Genomic DNA, 23,260 nt, shown 5'->3' on the forward strand with positions numbered 1-23,260 from the left:
CAAACCTGGACTGTGACTCATCTGTAGGTCAGGGCCATGCGACTCCAGCAGTAGAAATACATACCTCCAGCTTACAAGCCCACAGGCCTGGAGGATCAGAGATATTAAATGGAGATGTGCCAATAGGAGAGGGAGAGACAGGTGGTGGGCCAGTGGGACTTAGATGGGATTGGCTGGATGGTGCTTAGGGCGGGAGTGGGCAGAGGGAGCAGGGTCCCACCTTGGCAGCACAGAACGGAATGGCCTGTGTGGGCAGCTGGGTGTAGAGAGGGTTACACAGGGGTAGTTATAACGGGTTGGTTTTGTTTTATCTTCTGCCCGTTCTGTCGCTGGGCCTCCAACCCTCCAAGGCCATGTGGGCTCCCAGCCTGGCCCCTGCCCCTCCCGTTCCCATCCACCAGCATCCTGCTCCGACTCCACGAGCAGGCAGCGGTAGGTGGCTTGCTCTGAGCCTTGGTGCGATTGGCAGTGGTGGTCCGCTGCTCTGTGGATGACCTTCTGCAAAACAGATAAGGTGGGTGGGGAATGCCGACAGCTAATGCAGCCGAGGCTCGCCCCCTGCAGTTCTGCAAAGCACCTTTTCTTATGAGGCCCAGGCCCTCACCCCACAGGCAGTAGTGACTGGGGGAGACATGATGGGGTCCGGGGGTGGGGGTGGGCAGCCAAACAAGCTGCCCCGTGCTGTGTGCTGTTCACAAACACAGCCAAGATTGGAACTGGGTGGATAGTTTGGGTGGACCCTCAACTCTGGGGTTTCTTCACGTATTTTCAAAACCATCCCTGAGCTCAGCTGTGCAGTGTGTGGTGTCACAGGTGGGAAACTCGGTTCCTTTGGTGGCTGAGACCAGGTCTGAAAATCAGAGCTCTCTCGAGGAGCCATGCATCACAACCGTTTTCAGTGCCCAAACTCGTGCATGCTGTTTGCACCCTTGCAGCTTGCCGCATCCCTCAAATCGAAGATGCCGAGATTCATAACAAGACCTACAGATACGGAGATAAGCTAATCATCGCTTGTCGAGACGGGTTCAAGATCCGTTACCCCAACCTGTACAACCTGGTTTCGCTGTGTCGCGACGATGGCACGTGGGACAACCTGCCCATCTGTCAAGGTATGAGATGGCAGCCGTCGTTGTCGGCTGCTCTTCTCGCAGAGCGCGTTGGAGGGTGTGTGTGCCTTTCTCGAACAGACTGAGAGAGACGACAGAGGGGCGGCAAAGCCACCCACGCTGCCCCGGGGGGGCCAGCTGTGCCTTCCCCTGGATCACCCAGCTCCGTTCTTACAGTCGTCACCTCACTCCCTGGGTTTTCTCCAGCTCCATGCACCCTGTTCCGAAGCATAAATGGGAACCACCTTCTTCTTTAGGCTGTTCGATGTCTCCTTTGCTGAGAAACCACAAGGAGGGGAAGAATTAGGAGATTTGTAGCTAGACTGCGGACACAGTGATGAACTGCTGTGTACTTAATGGGAATAACAAAACATTTGTTCTCGTTTCAGCAGGGCTGAGAATGTATTTCAAGCCGATCTTGCAGTGGCTATTTTCTCTTAATAATCGTATGCCGTTTTATAACGCATGAGGAACAGAGAAATAATCAAATTCAGATTTCATCCAGACCACATGGTGAATAGTTACCCTTTAAAAAAAAAACATTAGCCTGTGCTGACATACAGAGCCCTGTTTGTGTTCTAATGAACTCTGATTATCTCTCTCGACACGCAGCTTGGACCGAAGGGCCAAGGACCCATTGCATAATTCACAGTGCAGGGGGCGGGGGGGCGGGGAGCAGTCTAATTCACACGGAAGGCTCTGGTGCGGTCAAGTTGAGACGAATGTTAACTTTGTGCTTGGAAATCATAGCCGGCAAACTCTGCTGTTACCTCGCATGCCCCGTGGTTAGAAATAAATCATTTCTTTGTGCGAGAGCTGAAGAGTCATGGCCCCGGGGAAACAAACAGAACAGACCAGGACAGAGGCGGCCCACCCCCGTCTCACACCTGCGTTTCTCTCCTGAAACTCCCTGTTGTACATGGCATTCTGCAAGGAGACACGTGATTCATTTACACTTTCAGAAACAGTCCACAAAATCAGCAGCTTGCTCTTAGGTTGGGCTATTTATTCAAATGAACTTCATTAATCACTAATTCCTTCCAGCCCCATGGGCCTCTCCAACTAATGGCAAAGATAATGAATCTAGCCACTTCTTGCCTTGATATTTTCTATGTATCCTTTCGTTCTCCTGCTTTCTATTTCCTTTTATGTCACTTAAATACAGTATGCTTCTTTAGGCGTATTTTTTTACCCCAATGACTTTTTAAGAATTTACCCTAATGGCCCCGGCTGGTGGGGCTCAGTGGATTGAGTGCCAGCCTGCTAAACAAGGGGTCACCGGTTCGATTCTCAGTCAGGGCACATGCCTGGGTTGCTGGCCAGGTCTCCAGTAGTGGAAGAAGCAACCACACATTGATATTCCTCTCCCTCTCTTTCTCCCTCCCTTTCCCTCTCTCTAAAAAAAAAGAATTTACTCTATAGTGATATACATCTTGGGGTGTCATTTTCCCCTGCTTGGCCTGCCACTCTAGTCACTCCCCTCCATCACCCCTTACTCAAATCTCAGCCAAAACATAGTGTTTGGAGTTCTTGAACAACAAAGGAGCTAGCCGGCTGCTCTCGAGAAGCACGCTTTTCCAACAACAGCATGGCCTATAGCCCAGCTTCCTTCCTCCTCCAGTCCCCCTGGTCCCCACAGAGGAGGTGCCCCTGGTCTGTGCTCTGCCCTCTCCTCCATCCTGTGCCTTGCTGAGGCCCCAGCTCCCTCAGGCTGCCCACCCGCCTGGGAACAGCGTGAGCAACAAGGAATCAGGCCGCCTCAGATGGCCTCCCGAGTCCCCAGGGGGAATATAATTGGCCCTCGGAGTGACATTTCATTCTGTATCTTTAATCGGCACCTGTAGACCAGGAGCTAAAGCCCGAGGAGTCTTCTCTCTGTTCTGCAGAAGTGCAAATAGAAATCCCATTGAACTATTGAGTGTGAGCCAGTTTTCTCCTGTTATATTTAGAACAGGCTGCCTCCAACCAAGAGTGAGCGTATCTTTCCTTCGCTTATTAGCTGCACGAGTTGTAACCCCTTCCATCTCCTTTTGGGGCAAGAGCAGAAGGGCGGTCCCGAGGCCATTTTTTTTGGAGAGTGGTGTCCTGAGGCCTCCTGCTCACTGGGGGTCAGAGTTCGTCTTTATTTAGGGGAAGCCAGTTTATCCAAATGGGTAGCTCAAAACTGTGGTGTGCCTTGGCCACTTTATAAGGGGTCTGGAACATCCACAGATTTGGGTATCTGTGGATTTTGGTATTTGTAGGGAATCCTGGAACCAATCCCCCACAGATACCGAGGAAAGACAGAAGTTTTTTTTTTTTAAAGACTTTTTATTTATTTTTCAAGAGAGGGAAAGGGAGGGAGAAAGAAAGGGTAAGAAACGTCAATGTGTGGTTGCCTTTCACATGGCCCTCACTGGGGACGTGGTCTGCAACCCAGATATGTGCCCTGACTGGGAATCGAACCAGCGACCCTTTGGTTTGCAGCCTGTGCTCAATCCGCTGAGCCACATCAGCCAGGGCTGATCAGCAACGCTGAAGTTTTTCAGGAGGCAAAAGTTATATGCGGATTTTCAACTGTGTGCAGTTCACTGCCCCTACCCCAGTGTTGTTCAAGTTCAAGTATACGTGTTATCAACAAGAGGCATGGGCATAGTCATTGTGCCAACTTACTTGAACTACACCCGGAGGTTCTAATACATTCACTTGTCCAAATATTAATTTGCTTACCTTTTTCTCCACTATTGATTTTATTTTTTCCTTATTCCCAACCTCCTCCCACACATTTCCCTTTTGCTGTATACACTGTCAGCTCAGAACAAAACAATCACGTAAGGCCTGAAAGGCAAGGCTGAGCACCACGCCTTTTAGACACGGTCCGTCCTCATCCTGAGCATTTGCTGTTCTGGGCGGTGGCCGGCTGGGTTGCCCGAGCTCGGTCACCCAGCACAGCAGGGCCAGCCCTGGCGCCCTGGAGTGAGCGCCTCCCTGCACTCTGCCCTGACCCACAGACCCCACACACACTGGGTCGCTGGCTGATGTGATTGGCCAGACACCCAGCTCTTCAGTGCTCAGGGTGATAGCTAGCAAAGTCGGCCTAGGAAAAGGGTCCAGTCATCTGGCATAACTTGTCCCTCTGGATCGGAAGGGAAACTAGGTATTTCCATTGTACGTTATTCGCTTCACACACAATTAGTTCTCCCCGGGAAGAGCACCAGCTTGGCGGGGTCATTACACCCTCCAGTGAAACTGCTGAAACCAATCAGACATTCCGAGATCACAGCGGAAGCCACACTAAACGCGGTTCTGTGCCAGTGGGGACGTCCCCCTGGGCTACACGGGCTTCAAGACCAAAAAGGCAGCGACTGTTTTCAGACTAGGAGTGCGCCCCCTGGTTTACTTCCCCTCAGAGAGCACTCGGATTCCCACGGACCTCGGCCTCACGGAGGGAGGGGCTTGGGGGCCCCGTCCCCAGGCCTCTGGCAGCTGCTGCTCCACTGCCCACGGAGACCTCAGTCATGCAAATCCTGGGGCCCATGAGAACCCATGGGACCGGCAGCTCTGTGTCCTAACAGACCCTCCTTCTGGGTCATTCTCAAGTGTAAGAGCTGCCACACCCTAGGTTTCCTTACCTGTTCCCCGTGAAACACAGCTGGGTTTTCAAAAGTTTAACGTCATCGCATCGTACAGGGCACCTGCCCCATATTCCGAGGCAGAGGAATGAGTCTGTGTAGTAACCCTCTCAAGACCACACCTCTGTGGTCCAACTAGTAGGGCGTCTCGTTCCTCCGTGCCACCTCGGTGGTTGTCAACCCTGATGCCCTCACTTGGGGAACTAGCAGAGGTAGGAAAGATAGGGGAGCCTGGGCTGCTCACCGACCCTGGGTACGGGGCCAAACCTTGTTGTTTGATAAAAGTCCAACCAGCTACACCCTTCCTCACGGCTCCCTGCTCCCGAGCCTCTAGTGCCATTTGCAACTATAACGTCACATTAATGCATTGCAGGTAGAATAGGGAAGTCCACAGGGAGTCTGCACATTCAAGGTGTTCCCTCCTCAGAGGGCGCGCTCAGAGGACGGGAACCCGAGAGAAATCCAGTGCTGTGTTTAGCTTTCCAGTGTGCAGAGAGGACCGAGTGAGACTTCCCCGTGTTCCTTTCCCTTATCACAGGCTGCCTGAGGCCGCCGGCCTACTCCAATGGCTACGTGAACATCACCGAGTACCAGACGTCCTTCCCCGTGGGGACCGTCATCTCCTATCACTGCTTCCCCGGCTTCAAACTCGACGGCTCGGCGTACGTGGAGTGCTTACACAACCTTATCTGGTCGTCCAGCCCGCCCCAGTGCCTTTCTCTGGAAGGTAACACATATTATTATTCTTTTGGAAGTTGAGTTTTGGACGATTCTGTCTGTCTCCCTAAGAGGCGAGGAGCTGAGAAGCACGGTCGGTGATCACTTGTGTTCACTGCAGACACTTCATTTGCCTCCGTCCTGGGCGGGGGCCCAGGGAACCCTATCTTACAACCAGACACAAAACCCACTTCCCCTTTCCTTCAGCTTCAGGGATAAGAAAGAAAAGTTTCGTGCATTAGAGGTTCAACTGCAAAAATATTGCAAAGTTAAATGACATGTCTTCAAAAATTCATTTTCTCTGCACCAAATGTAAACAGACTGTGTTACGGCATCATTCACCTCACCCCCTCGTTTTATTACTGTTCAATGTGTCTTCCTGTTTCTGGGCATTTTGTGGCTTCGCGGTAAGTACGTTTGCTACAAGCACAGACGCAGAAGCTCTGTCCTCCCTGCGTCTGTTAGATATATGTGGTTATCTTACAGTGGGGTTCAGCAGCGATCACTAATGAGCAGTGAGGGGAGCAGGCAGGCCCGCCTCTGTGGGTGCAGCACCCCTAACGACTCCCACCAGACCAGCTGCATGTGCTGGCTCAGGCCGCCCTTGAACTCGGGGTCTTGAAACAATGACGGAAGAGAACCAACACCCATTTGTTTCTTGGCGTCTCTTGAGTACTGTGGGTGGGAGCGGGGGTCTGTGTGGGAAGATAAAAAGGAAAGGAAGTCTCCGGTCCGGAGGCCCTCCCAAGTCTTTCTCGGGAAACAAAATGAGCCACAATAGGATGTGGAAGCAGGCGGATTCTCACAAGCAGCATTTCTGCCCTGCGCACCTCAGTGCGGGAGGTGTGTCGGGGAGGGGACGGCCAGAGGGGTCAGGGAAGGCATCTCCTACACGAGACTCGGATGGGTTGGCTGGAGCCATGGCGCCACCTTGGACACAAGGGTCGGGGAGCATGGGGGGCCTGGTGCTCCCAGGAGCCAGGATGCCCCCGCTCACCCCCACTTCTCACCCATCCCCAAACCCCTAAAGCATCAGAATCCACAGTCCAAATGTCAGATAAAGTACAGGACGCCAGTTAAATCTGAATTTCAGATAAACAACGAATAATTTTTTTTATATGAACATGTTCTAAATATTGCATGGGACTTACTTCCGGCCAACCATTGTTTTTTGTTGATCTGAAATGCAAATATGGCCAAGTGTCCGATGTTTTTGTTTGTGAAATCTGACAACCCTAAATCCGGAGGGGTACGGGCAGCCCCTCTGTTTCCACGGAAACGGCTGTTCTGTTGCCTGGACGCAGCTGGCCTGCCCAGGTGAGCAAGGCCCTACCGAGGAGAGGGGCTCCTGGCTCCAGGAGGTCTCCACCGGCTCAGATGGCCAGGAATCCGGGGTTGCTTAAAGGGGTCATTGTTACCCCCTAGCCGTTGGGACCGCCTACTTGAAAATCTTTTCGGATTTGGTTTAAATGCCTTTCAAGCAGTCCTGTTCTGATAAGCTTCCTTTTGAGACTCTGAAAGCAGTTTTTACGGCGCCCAGAGAAGGTGATGTGAAGAGATGTCGCACAAAATGGAACTTCAGGGGACGCCGCGCTGAGGTTCTGAACGGGGGGCTGTGATGGGCCTCAGACTGGAATCCCATGTCCTGGGTCCCTTTTCTTCTGCCCGCCTGGGCTATGCCTGAGGCGGGGAGGCTGATGATGCAGGGTGACAGCTGCTTGTACCAAGTCACATCATGCTTTTTTATCTCACTTTTTAAAAAAACAATCTTTACATCTATATTTTCCACCAACGCCCATTTACGCTATCTGGTGGAATTCATTCGTGAGAGCGTCACATGCTCCTCTGGTTCACGGTGCCAAAGCCTGGCTCTGAACTGAGAGGCACGGGGCGGACTAAAGGGTTTTTGACTCAAGAGTGGATAGAGCCCTGGCTGGCGTAGCTCAGTGGATTGAGAGCGGGCTGGGAACCAAAGTGTCCCAGGTTCAATTCCCAGCCAGCGTACATTCCTGGGTTGCAGGCCATAACCCCCAGCAACCGCACATTGATGTTTCTCTCTCTCTCTCTTTCCCTCCCTCCCTTCCCTCCCTAAAAATAAATAAATGAAATCTTAAAAAAAAAAAAAGAGTGGATAGAAGCTGCATGAGATTAGCAATGGGTTCAAAGAAGAGATAAGAGTCACAAAACACTTACCCAGGGGCCCCTGGGTGTTGGTATTTCTTTAACTCTTCCTCAAATGGCACATCATCTTTTTAAAAAGCGGGGCCTCATTTATGCAAATCGTCACAGGGCACTCAACGCAGAGGGGCCGTTCCGAGGGGATCGGGCCCTTTGATACACCGCCCATGCCGGTTTCCCCCGCTCTTCTGCCTTCCCTGGCCCTCGGTGGGGTTTCCTTGACGGCGTTCGTGGACCTGGTTGCACTGTGCTGCGGAATCGGGACGGGCTCCCGGGGGCTCTTAGGTCCACAGGGCCGTCCTGACCCCTTCGGTGGCTGGGCGTGGTCAGCTGTGCTGGGGACGTCCTTCCCCTTCAGCTGTTCACCCCTCTCTGTTCCCGGTCTCACTGTGCAGCCATCCGTCCATCAGCCGCTGCTGCCCCTGGCTCTGCAGCGTTCCCTACCCCCACCTCTGGCTCCTCACCTGCCCTGAGCCGGGCTGTGGGCTCAGCCAGGTGGTTGTGGAGCTGGTGCGGCGTATGGATGAGGAGTGTACATGGACGTGTGACTGGCTGGGCGCGTGTCCTGGCCTCCTTCTTACCCATTTTGACTCAGGACAAGTCCCTGAGCTTCCTTCCATCAGCCTCCATCAACTCAGCGGTAAAGTAGGGGAGGCCATCGTCCTCACCTCGTGGGACTGTGAGGATCCAGCGTGATGGCAAATACAACGCAGCTAGGGAAGTGTGCGGCACATAGTAGGTGGTCAACCATGTGCCCACCATTACCCTTGCTCTGAAATTGTGCCCAGAGTCACAAGAAACAAGCGAGCACCCGGGCATGGCCGGCGGATCCAGCACCCAGGCTTTTGCGCATACACACCGGGGTGCGGTTCTGGCTGCTCCGATGCTGTTTCGGTTTTCGGGTGCTTTTTAGCTCTGCTTGTCCAAGGTGAAGCCCCGACAATGAGAGGCAATACCGAACAATAATAATTGCCCTTCAGTTTGAGGGCTTAGTATCAAAGTGCTTGACACAGAATCGGTCGCCCTCGGGCGGCAGGTACTTTTTAACCCCGCTTTGCTGGTGAGCAAACCCTGACTGCCAGAGGTTCCGCCGTTGGCCCGACGTCACACAGCAAGCAGGTGGGGGAGCTGGGACTCGAACATGAGTCTCTGTCACTTCAGAGCTCATGAACTTGAAGGTCCATTCTGTGGACCTGGGGTCCATTGTCTAATTCACTTGCTCCGATGGCTTTACAGTTCAACGGGGAAACCCAATGTGATAGGTTTACACCCATTTTCCAAAGAGTCAAAAAAATGTTAAAGGGTTCTCACCAGGGAGGGGAGCAGGGAATCTGTCTTTCCAGTCTAGCTAGTCTCCCTGTAGAAACCCCAGCTTCTGGGGGGCTGCCCGGAGAGCCCCCACTGCCACCAGAGGTCACATGACTGCCACTGTGAGGCAGATAGGAAGGGCCAGGGGTCAGATAGCGCAAGTCACCACTTGAACTTGGAGGCTCCCGGCTCTCAGAGATGCTTCTGTTAGCTCAGCTGGTACATGGGAAGATGAGACCCTTTCCCTGGAAGTCCCATCCACACATCCCTCGGGGGAAGGAAGGGCTTCCATCTAGAAACGGCCAAACGTTTCCTCACAGCGGAGTTTGGAAAGACACCAGGGTCCGTGCGGTGTCCCCGTAGATAAAGGCCTGGGAGGTCCATTTAGTCATTCCGTGAACGTTTTTCAAATGTCTGCGGGCTGAGTGTCTCGCAAGGTGCAGAGAACACAGAGGCAAACCTCGGACCCCCATCCTCCGCCCCTGGGCTCACGGATGTAGTGCGTGGTCCCTGCCATCTCGCTCCTGCGGGGGGACTCGGGCCCGAATATTCCACCTGGAAGTTATCCAGGGCTTCTGGCGGGGGTGACAGGAGGGTTCCATTCTCTGAGGCTACCCAAGGGGCTCTGAAAGGGGTCTCTGGGGGATGGTTTTAAAAATATTTTTTAAAGATTTTTATTTATTTACTTTCAGAGAGAGGGGCAGGCAGGGAGAGGGAGAGAAACACTAATGTGCGAAAGATACATAGATCAGTTGCTTCTCATGCGCCCCCCTACTGGGGACCTGGCCTGCAACCCAGGCATGCGCCCTGACTGGGAATCGAACCGGCGACCTTTTGGTTTTCAGGCTGGCGCTCAGTCCACTGAGCCACACCAGCCAGAGATCTCTGTGGTTTTGAGAGAGCCAAGGGGTGTGGGGGAGGGGTCACTTTGCTGTGCTGGGTTGGCCCTGTGACATCGTGCCAGTGTTTGGTGTCTCCTCAGAAGGCAGCAGGGGCACAGGCATCTGGGAGGGGGTGGCAGTGGACACTCGGCGGCGTGGGTGTCTGTTGTGCTCGAGTGTCTCCCTTTTCCAAGTGGGGTGATAAGTCAGTCCGCGGGAAGCACAGGCACTGAACGCTTCATGGGTGACGACTTAGGCAGCGCCTCCCGGGACGCTGGCCTTTTCAACGGGCTCGCTCAGCCTCGGGGGCTGGCCTTTCTCCCAGCCACAAACACACCTGACCCGCTCGCTGGGGAGCTGCTGGGGAGCTGCACGCCTGCAGCTCTGTACCTGAACCCGACCAGGCCCGTCCCCCAACTCAGAATGCCCAGGGTGATGCCTCCCCTTCCCATCCGTTTCAGGGCTCGCAGCACAGGGGATGGAGGTTTAATCAGTGTCTGATTCAACCCCAGGAAATGCAGCCGTGCGGTTTCCTCGGAACCCACCAGCGCCCCGCGGTCCTTTCAGGCCTGCGCCTTTGTGTAAGGAAGGGAGGAAAATAGGAAACGGCAAAGCTCTGCTTGGCCAAATGTGAAATGACTTGAAAGGTTCTAATTTGGGATCAAAACTCAAAGCCTGCTCGGACGGACGGGGAGGCTTCCCAGCTCCCAGATGCCTTGGTGGCGGGCTCTGTTCCCGAGTCAGGTACAGGACGCGTCGCCGGGATGTCTCCGCCTCCACGCAGAGGCCCCTGGGGACTTCGAAGCAGACCCTCCGTGGGGAACAGGAAAGAGGGCGGCAAAGAAATTGGGACCTCCTCAGATTTCAGACCTTAACAGCAGTGACAGCCCCGCGGGGACGTGTCTCTGCCTTCTGGATAATCTGCCCAGCTGCCCACCGGCGACTTCTGACCGGTCCCTGCCCCTGGGTCTTTAACACGCCCCACAGTCTGGCCCAAGCGGCACTGCGTGTGCTGGCAGACACTGCGGGAGTTTCCCTTTCTTCCTCCCCTCCCTCCCCGCTGCCCAGGTAGGGCGCTGGTGCCAGCCAGAGACGTCCCCAGTGCTTGGGGCCATCGGTCTTAGGAATTCAAGCCCTGCTCCCCTGACGTGACAACAGCAGTGGCCAACTAGTCCCCCACGCCGCACAGGCCTGCAACCCTTCAGAATGGACCGACTGGCCAAGGTCACGGTCTCCTTAGCCCCTCCTGGGCTGCCAAGTGCCCTGTAGCCTCGCCTGTGATCCTGGCAGCAGCTGGGTTCCGTAGGAAACTAAATCAGCAGAAAATGGAGAAAAGAGAAATGAATGCGCCTGTCTCCCTTCGTCACCCAGTGTGGCAGTGGGGCCTGCAGAGCCGGGAAGGAGGAGGGCGCATTTCTGCTCTATCTGCCCGCCCGAGCCTGCGCCCTTCCCTCCTCTTCTCAGCCTAATGGGAGAGGTTTACACCAGGCAACACTCGGCCAGGTGGGTGGGGACTCCCGCCCGCCGGGTCCTGAGGCCCTAGGAGAGAGTCCGAGGGAGCAAAGAAGCCCAAGGTAGCTCGGTTCTGGTTCTGGCTGCCCTACCCCCAGGGGCTCTGTTTCTGCCCCTCTGTCCCCACTTCAGGGGTGCCTGAAGAAAGAGCTTGCCGTTGCCAAGGATGAAAGTCATCCCTCTAGTGCCGCCTCCCAAAGAACTCGAGACCAGAGAAGCGAAATGATGTCCCTCGCCACAGAAAAAATTCCCCCACCCCCTTAGACTCCCAGCCTTCAAGGAAGCCAGTTGTCTACCCATTTAGAACTGTAATAAGGAACCCGGTTTACACCAAAGTCTTATGGGATTTTTTTTTTTTTTGTATCTTACTCTAAACAACTCAGAACCTTCCATTCCCTTTGCAGACAAGTGTGTGTTCCTCGGGCCTGGGAACGAAGCAATCCCAGGTGCTCCTCCGTCACACGTTAGTGGCATTGGCTAGGGGAAGCCCCGTTTTGAACAACGCGGAGGTCGTTCTGTGAGCAGAGAGTTTGTCCTCCCGTCTGGGCACGGGTGGCAGCGCGTAACGCCCGCTGCCATTGTGTTTCCTGTAAACATTCATTTCCGGCAAATTCCTCTGCCCGACACGGTTTGTGTTCTAGCCACCTTGCCCGTGACCCTCGCCATTTCAGGGTTGTTGTTTTTTTTTTTATTAGAGGGGAATGCAAAGTAGGAAGCTGTCTTGTTAATGTATTGTTCACGCGCAACAGTGAATTATTGTAATACCCTTCCCATGCACTGTTCATACATCACAGCGGAGGGATCACGGAGCAGTAACTGCCTGCGTGTCGTCGCAGCCTGTCTCCAGGATCACTGTGCTTCATTCCCTCTCCCTCTCTCTCTCCCTCTCTCTCTCTTTTTCACAATAAAGTAATTGTCACTGGAGCTTCTTCCTCTTCCCGGTCACACGTTGCTCTGGTACTTGAGAGCAGACTGTGCTGCAACATCAAGGAGCTGTGTTAGTTTTTCTCTATGGTGAGTCTAGAAACATCGATCTTCCCGTGCTAAGGAAACCAAGAGACCTTCTTCCTCTTTTTCAAGCAGAACCGAGTGTTCAGGCCTCCCCGCTATTTCTTTTCAGACTCTTTCTCTCCTGGGTTCTGTGGGCCCCGGCCTGACAGAGAGCCCTGGACTCGCCTCCCTCCCTCTCTCCACGCCCCCTGGTCACTAGCTTGAGCCGCGCCCGCCTTCCGGCCTCGTTGGAAACTCGTGACCACCAACCCTCCGGCTCTCCTGGACTCCTAGAAGTACTTTTTTTAACCCCATTCGCATGCAGAGGTTGACATTGACATTGACGTTGAAAGAAGAAGAGAGATGATTCTTCTTCCCACCAAAGAGAGCAAAGGTGGCAGCATTCTGGAGTGGTTTCTCCCGCCAGAGCAAGAAACGAAGACCACACCGAGAGAGGAGTCAGCTAGCCCCCTCCCCCACCCCACACGCACATTCAGAGATGGGATCCCCCCCCAACCACTAGGCTCCAGCTCTGCTGCTCCCCGGCCCTCTGTCCCTGGGTTGTCCCTGGCTGGGCACACAATGGATCTGGCCCCAGGTGCCACCAGTCATGTCTTCCCGGAACTGTCTCTTGGAGGCGAGGCACAGGAAGGGGTCGACTCACTGATAAACCTGACTGAGAGCCCCTGTGCTGCGGGAGCCCTTTGGCAGCTTGTGTCAGGAGGGATGTTGCAGGTGTGTTGCAGAGAGCACCCCTGGTCCACGATGAGAATCCCTTCTGCCGGGGCGCACACCCTCTGCGGCCGCGGAGAACTTTCTTCCGCTGGGTTCGGGGTTCTCACTGATAGGTCTTCCCTTGGCCACGTTGCTGCCTCCTAGTGAAAAACTCACGGACATGCAAGTGGAGGCCTTTATTTTGTGATATTTAAATGTCAGGTCGCTTGCCCTGGCCAGTGTGGCTCGGTGGGTTGGGTGTTGTCCTGCAAGCTGAAGGTTCGTGGGTTCGATTCTGGGTCAGGGCACATGCCTGGGTGGCAGGTTCGGTCCCCAGTTGGGACACATGCAAGAGGCAGCTGATCAATGTTTCCCTCTCACACTGTTTCTCTCCCTCTCGTTCTCCCTCCCTTCCCCTCTGTCTGGAATCAATGAGAAAAAAGGTAAATGAATAAACGTCAGCTCACTGAAAGGGACAGAGGGAAGCACTGCAGAGCTGTGACCAGTGGTTGGTTTGAGCCCCTAGCTCGGGCCAAGAGAAGAGCGCCGTGATGCCCAGAAAGCAGATGACCTGTGCACGTGGGGAAATCTCTGTTTTCGTCCTGAAACCCTAGGACATCTTCTCCATCCCTGCTCCGGGCAGAATGTATTTCCTTCTTTCCCCTCCGGGAAGTTAGGAAACTTGTATTTCATGGCAATAAAGCCTCTGGCAATCAGGTGCAACACGAAAGGCAATAAATCCTGTCATCACCCCCTGGGGCCCTTTTCAGGGGGAATTACTTGGAAGTATCAGGCAGGGCGATTTGGGGGGTCACTCCTCCCCGGCTTCCAGCCCATCCCCACTTCTCTTCATAAACGATCACCCACCTTCTCTGTCCTTTTTCCCCAAAGTATTTAGGCCAGTGGACTGATCAGCAGGTAAAACACACACACCTTTCCGTGTCCATCTTGGTGTCGCATGTCATTCATTTTCCGCCCCCTAGGACTTGTCCCATAATGCCCATGTTCACAGTCATGATCTCTTTTTGCACCGGAGGAGGGCCTTTCGTTGCTCTGGGGTTTGTTTTTGCAAAACTTCAGTGCTCCATGCTAAACCGCTCTGGATTCCTGCAGCGTGAACGCGCTCAGCAGGGCCGGCGCGCCCCACAGCTCACCGTCTTCTCGGGGACCGAGGATCCCATGGGAAAGGCTGGGACGGGGCCACCATCCCTTCCGGCCAGTTTGTTCTCTGATGGATGAGAAGCCAACGTGTTTTCTGACGCCGGCTCTGCCGCTCACGTGAAGTTGTGTAACCGGCCCAGGCGTGGAGGAGGTGGAAAAACAGCTGGAGTTATAAAAAAAAATTGTGTTGGAATTCAGGTTTTAAAAACAGCCCCTACTTCAGGGATCACAGGTGAACAGCTGTGCTACGTCCACCTGTATTTTCATACCATAAATATCTTCCGAGGAATCTCTTTTTTCGAATTGGGAAGAAAAGCAAATTGGCAGGAAGCCGAGAAGCCGAGCATTCTGGAGATAACTGGGGCTAAAGTAGCCCGTGAAAGGAAACTCCCGCTGCCATACTGCTTGACACGCTCAAGGGTCCTGTGGCCCTTTGAGTTAACTGAGGGCCACTGCTGTCCCCGGAGCGTAAGGCTCCCCAACCTGGTTTCTGCCAGCATTGTCCAGAGAGAAGAATGGCTGGTGTGTTCCCAAGGAACCCTTGGGTTCAAGGCCTGGGGTTCAGGCTTCCTGTGCTTCTTTACTCCCCTCCCCCCTACCCGCCCACCACACTGTGTCTCACCAATTAACCACTGTCATGTTACACAGCCGCTTTTTACCTCACTTTGAAGAAACCTCCAGGTCTCGTTATCTCAAGCAGACACCCTGTGGCCCCAATTGTTTCCCCTTTCAAAAAATGAAGATGCTCCCGTTGCCACCAGGAAACCCAGCAGCGGGGGAAATTCTCCTTTATAAAAGGTGCAGACGCCAGGCCGCTTTGGCACTGTAGACGTCTCGTGGTTTATTGTCACCTCGAGGCGATGGCGGCTTTGCTGGACTGAGCTGTGGGTTCTCAGGTCCCAGCGGAGAAAGAGGAACAGCCTCGTGAGGACCCAGAGACACTTGCCAGCTTCGGATTCCGGTATCCGCCTCGCCTCGCCGCAAAAGCACCATCCAGCCAGCCCTGGTTTTACACCTGCCCCCTGCCCCCAGCACCATCCCGTCTCCAAAACCAGGCGCTATTCAGATTTCTTGGGCGAGGCTGTATTTCCTTCTTTGCCCTGAAGTGTCACAGTTTGCCATCAGATGTGTGCTGTATGCCTCCAGGGACTCCCTAACGTGGTGATTCCGAGATGGAAAACAGATCCCAGCCCCTCCCTCAGGGTGGCTGGGTAAAACTGATCTTGGACTTGAGCTGTCAGCCCTCCTCCCAGCAAGTGAACCCCACGCTCCCTCCAGCCTGGGAACAGGCAGAGCCCCAGGCTTGTCATCACTCGCTTCCTTGGTGGACACACTCATTGGCCTTCTGGGTTGTTACGGCAAAACCGAAGTGGACAACGTAGGGTGCTGTGTAATGGTCATTGATTTTTCCTGAGCCGAAAGCGAAGTTTCGCAGATAGCCTCGAAAACAGCTGTGGCTCTGCATGGAGGTTCAATCCGGCCTCCCGGAATCATACCCAGACTTAGGCGGCACTGGGGACAGCTGGCACAGTAGCCGTCACGACTGTTAGGAGCCAACGGAACTCCGGAGGGCAGAGGTTCGGGTGCCTCTGTACCCCTGGTTCCCAGGATCGCTGCTCCCAGCACACTCGGGTTGACCTCGACACCATGCTTGCACACTCGACACACGGACTCGCTGGCTTGCCCACCACTCTCCCGTGCCCTTCCGGGCCAGCCGAGGTGCAGGTTCCAGCATCAAGAGCGAGCTTTCTCTCCACGTCACCACTGAGCTCAGCTGCAAAGTTGTCTCACAGGCTGGGGCAGCACTCCCCAAACTGTCCCGGGAGCGCGAACCACCGGGACTCTTGCTAACAGGAAGTTTCCGCTTCTGCAGGTCTGGGGTGTGGCTTGACAGTCTGCACTTCCCACAGGCTCCCAGCAGATCGACAGCTGAGGGTTCAGGGGCTGGAAAGCAGGGGTCTGGTGGGCAGTGAGGCCCAGACCAGATACCACGGCCAGTGGGTTCTGACTCTGGCTCCGCAGAAGACTTTGAGTCATCCATCCCAGCAGGCAGAGTCGCGCCTTTTCCCAGCTCTCCGCTGCAGTGGCCTAAGGTGGTGCTCTCTACTGGGAGGACTCATTAGCATCCCCTGGGCGCTTGGGAGGCTGCCCGAGCCCAGGCCCCGCTCCAGGCCAGTTAGGCAAAGCTCCCCGGGGGCTGCTAATGTGCAGCCGGGGCTGAGGGCTCTGCTAAAGCCATGAAGACACTTTCACGGCAGCGTTAAGGTGACGGGAGGCCGGTGCGGCTCGTGATCGTGGCTGCAGCCGGAGAGTGGGTGCCGAGCTGCTGCACACTGTGTACGGTGCACCCCGCCACTGTAAGGGGGTCCCCAAAGACGTGTCACGGCTCAAATAACACAGCAGTTTATCTTTGTGCAGCGGGGGTCATGAAACCGTGGGTCAGCTTGCTTCCACGCAGCCATCCGGGGGCGACACAGCGCTGCTGTCTTCCAGGTGTGGCTTCTCAGGCCCCCTTGGCAGGTGTCCGCATTCCAGTGAGCCAGAGGCTGGGAGGGTTTCGTGGATGGGGCCTGGGAGTAGGATTGGTCACTTCCGCTCACATTGCATTAACCAGCACGCAGAGGAACAAGGGGCGCTAGCAATGCGGGCAGCGCTGTGCCCAGGAAGAAGGGGGGACCGGCCGTGCCAGGCCTCCAGCAGCCCCCGGCACCACCCCATGGGGTAGACCAGGGTGCAGAGACAAAGGGGCCGCCGTTTCTTGCATGGAGAATGCCCAGGGGGCTGCACGAACCTTCAGAAGACTAAGGATGGAAAGATCCCGTCCAAGCACCCGGGCCCACGGTGGAGAAGGATTAACAAGGAAAAAAAATCGAGGCTATAAGTTATAATGTTCTACATTCTTCTGTCTCCCCAGGATAATTTGTGTGAATATTCACAAGGCGCATAGACTATATTTAGACCTCATTTTCCTCTTGGGCGCATAGCGAAGTATATAAATGGGTTAAGGGCTGCGATAAGTGATCGGTGACGCTCAGCACGAAGCTTCTCCCCCACCGCCCCTCGCCCCTCATTCAGAGAGTGGGAGCCTTCAGAAGCGACTCGCCCACCTCTCCGCCATCCCCGCTGGCTTCAGACCCACCTTCAGGCCCGTGTCCGGGTCTGCCGTCCCTGCACCTCCCTCCTGCACCTGTCGAAGGCCAGTCTGGTCACACATGTCCACACGACCATGCACCGTCTCACGACTGCCTCTGTGCTCACGACTCCGGCGTTCTGTCCCCGCCCCAGATGCTTCCTCCCGCTGCCTGGCCCGCGGGCAGGTGGCTCTCACTGGAAGCACAAACGTGACCGGCGCAGAGCCAGACTCGGGCCACGCCCTTCCCACAGACGAATGAAACACACCCCTTACATGGGGAACGGCGCCGCCATCCACCCGGGTGCTGGTGCCAGGAATCGGGCACCACCCTCGATTCTTCCCTTGGATCTCAGACTCCACCTTCCAGCAGCCCCTGCGGTGGGAACAGCAGATTTTAAAATACGTCCCGTCACCCTCTCGTTGCGGGGGCGGCTGCCACTGTCCTGGTCCAAGCCACCACCGTGCTTTCTCACCTGGCAGTGGCAGCCGCCACTTGTGTCCCTGCAGCTTGTTCTCCATGCCACCGCTAGAGCTGCCTTTGAAAACCACGGCCATGCCTGCTCTTGGCATGACGACATCCCTGCTTCTTGCCACGGGACCCAGGGCACGGCCCACACGTGACCCCCACCCCAGCTCCTCTGCGCACCTCCGACTTGCCTTCCCGTGTCGTCCCCCTGGCCTGGGATGTTCCTCCTGACATGGCCCCCCCGGCCAGGTCCTTCCTCGCCTTGATCAGACATTTGCGTACGCAGCTAGGGAAGTCTCGGTGCTTCTCGTCCCTCTGCAGAGAAAGGGCCAGTGGCTTGGGTTTTATCTTCCAACACATTACAGACCATTAACTGTACAATCTTCCATAAACATGGCTTATAGGAAAAAATAAGACAAGAAGACAGACACGATACAAGTCCCATTTTTTTGTTATTTGACTCAACAGTAGTAAAAATGCATTTTAATAAATGGAAATCAGAAACACCCCTGGGTGTTGTGACGAGGCCAAAGTTGCAAAGAGGTGTCATGAACAGCTGCTCTTGGCCCCTCTGCTCACGTCGCCGTGGGCTCGCGGTGCACTGTTGCTGCGCCGGTCCTGGCTTGTGGGCCTGCTGGGCTGGGCTGGGCTGGGCTGGCTCCAGGTTTCAGGTCAAGCGCCATGCCCCTGCCCCCGCCCCCAACAGCTCACCTGAGATCGACCCGTCCACACGCACCCCCGACACGGTTAGCGCAGCTGCTCTGCTCCCCATCGGTCTCCATCACGGCCCGGAGACCGTGTGACCGCGTGTGTCTCGGGCAGTTCTTGGTCTTGAAGTTGGTCTATCGCATAGCTGATGGTGATTTCTCCCGACCCCCTCTGGCTGCCGCGCTGCCCGTTGAAGGTGCCCCTGGCACCTGCCCATGCTGGGACTTCGGGGAGGGGCGGGGTAGGAAGCAGCTCTTTCTACCCTGCTCTCGGGGAGCACCCCCCAACCCCCAGCAGGGCTGCAGCAGCCTGAGGCCCCCACTGCCCGCTATACAATGCAACCTGCAGTTTCAGGGTGGGCTGGAGACCCGGTGGGGCGACCGTGTGAGTCAGGGTTCTCCAGAGACACAGAGCGAATGGAACACTAGCTAGATGGATGGCTAGGGAGGGAATAAAAGAGGACTTTGTTTTGGGGGTAAAGAAAGGTTTATGCATCAAGCAGGCACCAAGAAGATGGGAGAGCTGATGGTGCCTCAAATCCACCTTGCTCGCTGGACTAAGTTCAGGGTTTTGAGGGGCTGGGGGGAGAGGGGTGTGGTGACCCTGGTGGGGCAAGTTTTAAGTGAAGGACTTCGGAGCTCGGCTGTTTATGGTAAAGGGGCACTGACACCGCATCTCCCTGGCTCCATTCGGCCAAGGATTCCGGGGTCGAGTTCCAGCCGTGTCCTGGCCCTCTAGTCCCATGGGTGGGGGTGCGGGGGACTTCAGTTCTGGGCGCAGCCGGAGGTCCAAGTTCTCTCCTCTGCGTGTGCTTCGGCTGTGTGACTTGCAGTTTTGGTCTGTGGTCCCTGAAAAAGCAGCTCGGTACCTTGTTCAGCTGCACAGGGACATTTCGAGTTGGTTCCGTGGTTACAGATCCTCCCTTTGTTGTTCTTTCCTCAACCTCGAGCGAACCAGGGCAACCAGGTCCAGGTTCAATTACGAGGGAGGCATCTGCGCCTCATACTCCCCACACCCCAGTCTTCCAGCCTCACACACCCACTTTCCGGGTGGTCCCTGCGCCTCCGAGGGGGCATTCTGGGAGCTCGGTGTACAAGCAGAGACCACAGCGACAGCAGAGGCAGAAGAGGACATTTGTCATAGGAACTGGCTGGCGTGACAGTGGAGCCCGAGCAGTCCCACTATGTGCTGTCTGCGCACCGGAGGCCCAGGGAAGCCAGGGTGCGGTCCAGGCAGAGTCTGAGGGCCAGAGAACCGGGGGGCCGGTGCCCGAGGCAGGGGAAGAGGGGGCCGCAGCTCCAGCAGCGAGGGCGGAGTCGCCCTTCCCCTGGGAGTGGGAGACTGTTTGTAATCAGGGCACTTGGGCGGGAGTGTGGAGAGGCTCTCCTCTCAGAGGGTCTGACATGCAGCCTGTCTGAGACCAATCAGCTCCCTTTCCGGTGCCGCAGCGGCTGCTCGGGTGCTGATAGCGCAAAGCGGGAAGAGGTGGGAGGGACCGCGCTTTCCCAGTTAGCACTGCACTGGGCTGTCCTCCAGCTTCGCTGCACGTCCAGCACCAGGACTGGCCAGCCTTCTCTGTGTCCAGACAGGGGGTGTGGGGGTCTGCGTGGACGCAGGACAGAGGGGCGCTGTGCTCCAATCACACACTGGTGTGGGGACGGCGTGGGTTTGTGCTTCCAGTGCCCCACCCCCAGGCACAACGTGGCATTTGCTGCCTGACCCTGGGGTCCTTGGGACGCCCACCCGGACCCGGTGTCATGAACCGCTCGTACTGGAGAGACTGGGAGTCCCCAGCAGAAACGATCAGGGGCTGAGAGGTGGGCGTGGGACTGGGTGGGGGAGGCAGCTCTGTGGCCCCGTCAGGGCAGAGGGGGCAAGTTCACCGTGTCCCGGGGAAGCCCCGTCCGTGGAGAGGGTGGTGCCGCCCAGCCCCCAGAAGCAGCCTGACGGAGGGCAGAGGGCGCGGTGGGCGGCCAGAGCCTCTGCCTGCAGCCCGTCCTCCTGGGAGCCAGGCGGCGCCCATCTCCGGGCAGGGTCCCCCTGCAGGAATGACCATGGAGCCAGTGTGCGCCGGAGGGGACATCTGGCTGGGGGGACACTTCTGACTGGACCTTGTTCTTGCTGAGGGGCAGGGAGAAAATCCACCCGTAGGCGGTCACTCAGGAGTGGGGATCCGCATGGGGACACCCAGCCCAGGTCAGGGGCGGACCACAGGAATGCGGGAACCACAGGCACTGGGTGAACGTTTTCTTCCCCACACTGCCCAGCAGCTCCACCTTGTGGCTGGAAGGGCGGGGGACACAGGTCCCCAACACCCGGCCATAGCAGCACCTAACACGGGCAAGCCGCTTCCTCGGTGCCCTTCGCTCAGAAGTCCTCACAGCACCTCTAGCGAGCGGGGTCTGTTCTCCCCGTGTGGCAGATGAGGACACCAGTAACAAGGGGCGGTGACTTGCTTGAGGCTGTCGGCCAGTGAGAGCAGAGCAGCCCCATCCCGGCATCTGCCTCCCCAGCCCTCACCCTGCATCCGGCCTGCTGGGCGGACAGGGCTGAGCTGAAGGTGAGGGACAGGGAGAGAGGTTCCAGGGGGCGGGGGTTCTAGGGGCCTGGAATGCATCCGGGAGCGTTTTGGGAGGTGCTGCTGGTATTTCCCGGGCCACCTGGGGGTGTGGATAGCCCCCACAGTACACACAGTGTCCAGTGACAGCCCCACAGGAGGAGCCACCGCCTGCCCCAAATGCCACCGCACCCTGGTGAGGGGCTCATTGTCCACAGTCCTTGCTGGTCTCAGCCCAAGAAATTTCAGTGGTCCCTTGGAAAACCTTTAGGGGTATTTCCCAGGGAGAGAACTGGAATCTTGGTATGGGTTTGTTTTTTTTTCACACTTTTTTTTTTTGCAGGAAAAAAATACCTGCCCTTTCTTTTCCACACCTCAGATCAGCAGCTGCTGCATTTTCTTTTCTTTATAAATGTATTGATTTGAGAGGGAGGGAGGGAGGGAGAGAGAGAAAGAGAGACTTGTTGTTCCACTTATTGATGCGTTCATTGGTTGGTTCTTGGATGTGCCCTGACCGGGGATCGAACCTGCAACCTTGGCATGTTGGGACGACGCTCTAACCAACTGGCCTACTGCGCCAGGGCTGCATTTCCTTTTCACATTGTGTTAATGCTCCCCCTGCCCCAAAACTCAACCTTTCTCTCAATGAGCACCACGCACCTGTCTGCTCTGCCATAAAGCAGGGAGCAGAGGGGGCAGCGACGATGACCCCCTTCTAGCTGAGTCTCAGCCGAGCCTCCCTAGGACTCGGCGTCCAGGCCCCATGCCTCTCGACACCCACAACTGTTGCCAATCATTTGTAAGTGTTAAGAAACATTGTTCAAAAACAGCGTTGCAGAAGAATCTCTGTTCACGCGCCCCTGCCTGGGTTTTCCTGGCGTTATTCCGCTTAGAACTAGCAACTGCTTGGATCCAGGTCACCAGCTGAACCCCAGGGGGTTCTGCGGTCAAGCAAGGACCAGCCGGAAGTTCCAGGATCTCGGTTAGGGACACTGACCGGGGATCTGGACAGTCCACAGCCTCAGGAACGGGTGTGGGATGGCTGTTCCTTTCAGCAAATGTTTTGTCCATAAGTAGTTTTATTTACTACCTTGTCTGGCCCAGAATGCCGTGTATGATTCGTAGAAGAGCTCAGTGCTGCCTATTACATGGGCACCCCCTTTGTGATGTACAGCAAACCCCTCTTTGGTGATGCGCCCGATGAGGCCACGTGAGAGCAGGGTGCGCTCAGAGTGCCCTGGGCTCCCGTGAGGACACAGAAGCAGGGGCCGAGTCTGGGGCCACCAGCTGGCCTGGGGACGGCCGCGTAGGCACGACTCTCAGGAATGCGGTCTCCTGACCCGGTCTGTGGGAGGAGGGCTTCGTGCGGGGGGAGCACCTGGTGCTGAAACACTTATTCTTCCCCACCGGCCAAGTCTGCCCGCTGCCCCCGATGGTGAGTCACGGCGACTTCATCTGCCACCCGCGGCCTTGCGACCGCTACCACCACGGCACCGTCGTGGAGTTCTACTGCGACCCCGGCTACGGCCTCACCAGCGACTACAAGTACATCACCTGCCAGTACGGGGAGTGGTTTCCCTCCTACCAGGTCTACTGCATCAAGTCGGGTGAGTGCGGGCCTCGGCCTGCTGGGGGGCCCGGGGCCCGCAGAACGGTGTTGCCGTAGGTGAGACGTGCTTTCGCTTATAAACACATAAGCTGGGGGTGGCCTTAAGTGCTTGCTGGTTAACAGCAAGTTCCTAGCAAAGCAGCCTCACCGCTGGTCTCGGGGCACCAGGGCAGTGGCCCCATGACAGAGACCCGAGCACCAGTGACCTGCCCACTCAGACCATGTTCTCTAGGTATGCCCGTGGCCACCCGCCCGAGCAGTGGGGTGGCATGCACGCTCTCCCCCTGGGCACAGCGGTGTGACCTGGGCACCGGGAGGCCCGCAGGCGGTCAGGTGAACCAGCAGGAGGAGGGGTCGGAGAGGGTCTATGGGACTGCTCCTCAGCGAGGGGAGGGGAGGGGTAGGAGGAGACTTCGGCAGCCACAGAGGTGACGTGTGAGACACGGGGCGGCTCATGTCAAAGGGACAGGGCTCTATTTTGGAAGGGTTGCCTTGTCTCCCCTTACTTGGGAGACGTGACCCCCACAGAGGCACGGCCCTTCTGGCCTCCTGTGTCTTTGCTCACCCCACTCCGTAGCCTGTTCTGGAACACTCACCAAGGCCCTTAGC

At 56.2% G+C, this 23,260-nt stretch overlaps 1 protein-coding gene across 1 annotated transcript in view; it reads left to right on the top strand.

The window, feature by feature from the left end:
* Positions 1 to 23,260, top strand: part of SUSD4 (sushi domain containing 4) — an 88,823-nt gene that overhangs the window by 60,534 nt on the left and 5,029 nt on the right. The window contains exons 4-6 of the mRNA XM_045817866.1: positions 936 to 1,109; positions 5,256 to 5,444; positions 22,458 to 22,649. Coding sequence (XP_045673822.1) covers positions 936 to 1,109; positions 5,256 to 5,444; positions 22,458 to 22,649 — 555 coding nt within the window. The remainder of the gene's footprint in view (positions 1 to 935; positions 1,110 to 5,255; positions 5,445 to 22,457; positions 22,650 to 23,260) is intronic.

The sequence above is a fragment of the Phyllostomus hastatus genome, unplaced genomic scaffold (assembly GCF_019186645.2).
Source record: "Phyllostomus hastatus isolate PE091 unplaced genomic scaffold, TTU_PhHast_1.1 phas_contig_148, whole genome shotgun sequence".
NCBI lineage: Eukaryota > Metazoa > Chordata > Mammalia > Chiroptera > Phyllostomidae > Phyllostomus > Phyllostomus hastatus.